This window comes from Trachymyrmex cornetzi, unplaced genomic scaffold (genome assembly GCF_001594075.2).
Source record: "Trachymyrmex cornetzi isolate Tcor2-1 unplaced genomic scaffold, Tcor1.1 scaffold716, whole genome shotgun sequence".
Taxonomy (NCBI): domain Eukaryota; kingdom Metazoa; phylum Arthropoda; class Insecta; order Hymenoptera; family Formicidae; genus Trachymyrmex; species Trachymyrmex cornetzi.
Window position 1 is genome coordinate 13,182 of NW_017300044.1, and position 1,669 is coordinate 14,850.

At 53.8% G+C, this 1,669-nt stretch overlaps 1 protein-coding gene across 1 annotated transcript; it reads right to left on the bottom strand.

Moving 5' to 3' along the window:
* Positions 1 to 816: 816 nt before the first annotated feature.
* LOC108767666 (uncharacterized) lies at positions 817 to 1,512 on the bottom strand. Its single transcript, XM_018517642.1, has one exon. The coding sequence runs from the start codon at positions 1,510 to 1,512 to the stop codon at positions 817 to 819; it is 696 nt and encodes a 231-aa protein (XP_018373144.1).
* Positions 1,513 to 1,669: the final 157 nt, after the last annotated feature.

Below are 1,669 nucleotides of genomic sequence, written 5' to 3' on the forward strand. Positions count from 1 at the left end.
ATAACACGAGTGACGAAAGCCCTTTTTTCGCATCTAAGGACTCTCGTCGTCAATGACACGCGAATACTTGTTTGCGCCGTCGAGATCGCTCGAAAGTTGAGATATACAATAGACATACGAGAAAAACAAATTTCTCGAACGATCTGGACGAGCGATTCGGATAAATGTTCGAATCCTGAACATACCGCCCGCCTCGTATACGCAGTAGACGAAACAGAAAGTAGACGTAACGTGCGTGGAGAAACAAATTCGTAGCGCGGGCGAGACAATGTATAAGGGGACAGAGTTACAGTCAATTGATCGGCTCTGCTCACCCAGTGAATAGAATGATCGGCGCAAAGCAATGTACCGCGGGGAGAAACGCTCCTAGTGCCTGTCACAGATCGACCGTTAAACTTAAACTAAGTAGTACGATGAACTAGAGCTAATAAAGTCTTACACTACAATTCGCAGTATGACACTTATAAAATTAAGCACGCGTTATCAACAACGCGGCTCGAGAATTTCATTACAATACGTAGAACTTCAGCAAGGCGATCAGTCGCTCGCTGAAGCTGACAAATTGCAATCTATCGGAAGTTTGCACAACTGAGTTATCGGTCGCTTCAGGCGAGAGCGCTCGGAGCGGATTGTAACAACGCGAACGAGTCCATCGGACCCTGGGTGAACGCGTTCAATCCTCGCGAGATCCCACTTGCTCGGAGGGAGCAAGGGATTTTTCACAATCACCAGCTCACCGACCTTTAGATTAGAGGCGGCGTTTCGCCACTTGGTTCTGGCCTGAAGCGACGACAGATAGTCGCGCGACCAGGCGCGTCAGAATTGCTCCCGCATGGAGCTGACGAGCTGCCAGTGGGAAAGGCGATCCGCGTTGATCTCGAGTACGGACTCTTCCGGCCCGGCGATTAACGGTCGCCCGATTAAGAAGTGTCCGGGCGTGAGCGCGGACATATCGCTAGGGTCGTCGCTAAGAGCAGCAATCGGTCGGGAATTCAGACATGCCTCGATCTGACAAAGAAGTGTCGCAAATTCAGCCCGCGAGATCGTGCGAGCCCCGATGGCTCGCCTCAGATGACCTTTGAAGCTCTTCACTCCGGCCTCCCACAGCCCGCCGAAATGCGGAGCGGCCAACGGGATAAACTCCCAGTCGACTTTGTCGACGGCTATGGAATCCCGTATCGCAGGATCGTGCATCATTGATTGGAATTGCCGTTGGAGTTCACGATCGGCGCCATGGAAGTTGGTGCCGTTATCGCTGTACATGCGACGCGGTAACCCGCGGCGACTCGAAAATCTGCGGAACGCGGACAGGAATCCGTCAGCGGAATAATCCTCGACCATCTCGAGGTGCACGGCTCGCGTGGCCAGACAGACGAATAAAGCGACGTAATGTTTTCGGGTCTTCTGCCCGCGCCCGACGAACGGGAGAATATTAAATGGACCGGCGTAGTCCACGCCGATATGTGCGAACGGCGGCGACGGATTAACTCGAGCGGCGGGAAGCTCCCCCATGAGTTGGGAGCAAGGTATCGCGGAGTGACGCGTGCACATAACGCACGCGTGCACGTGAGATTTCACCGCCTTCCGACAACCGATGATCCAATATCGCTGACGTAGCGTGCGAATGACCAGCTGCGTCCCACCGTGCAGCGTGGCTTTGTGAGCGCGC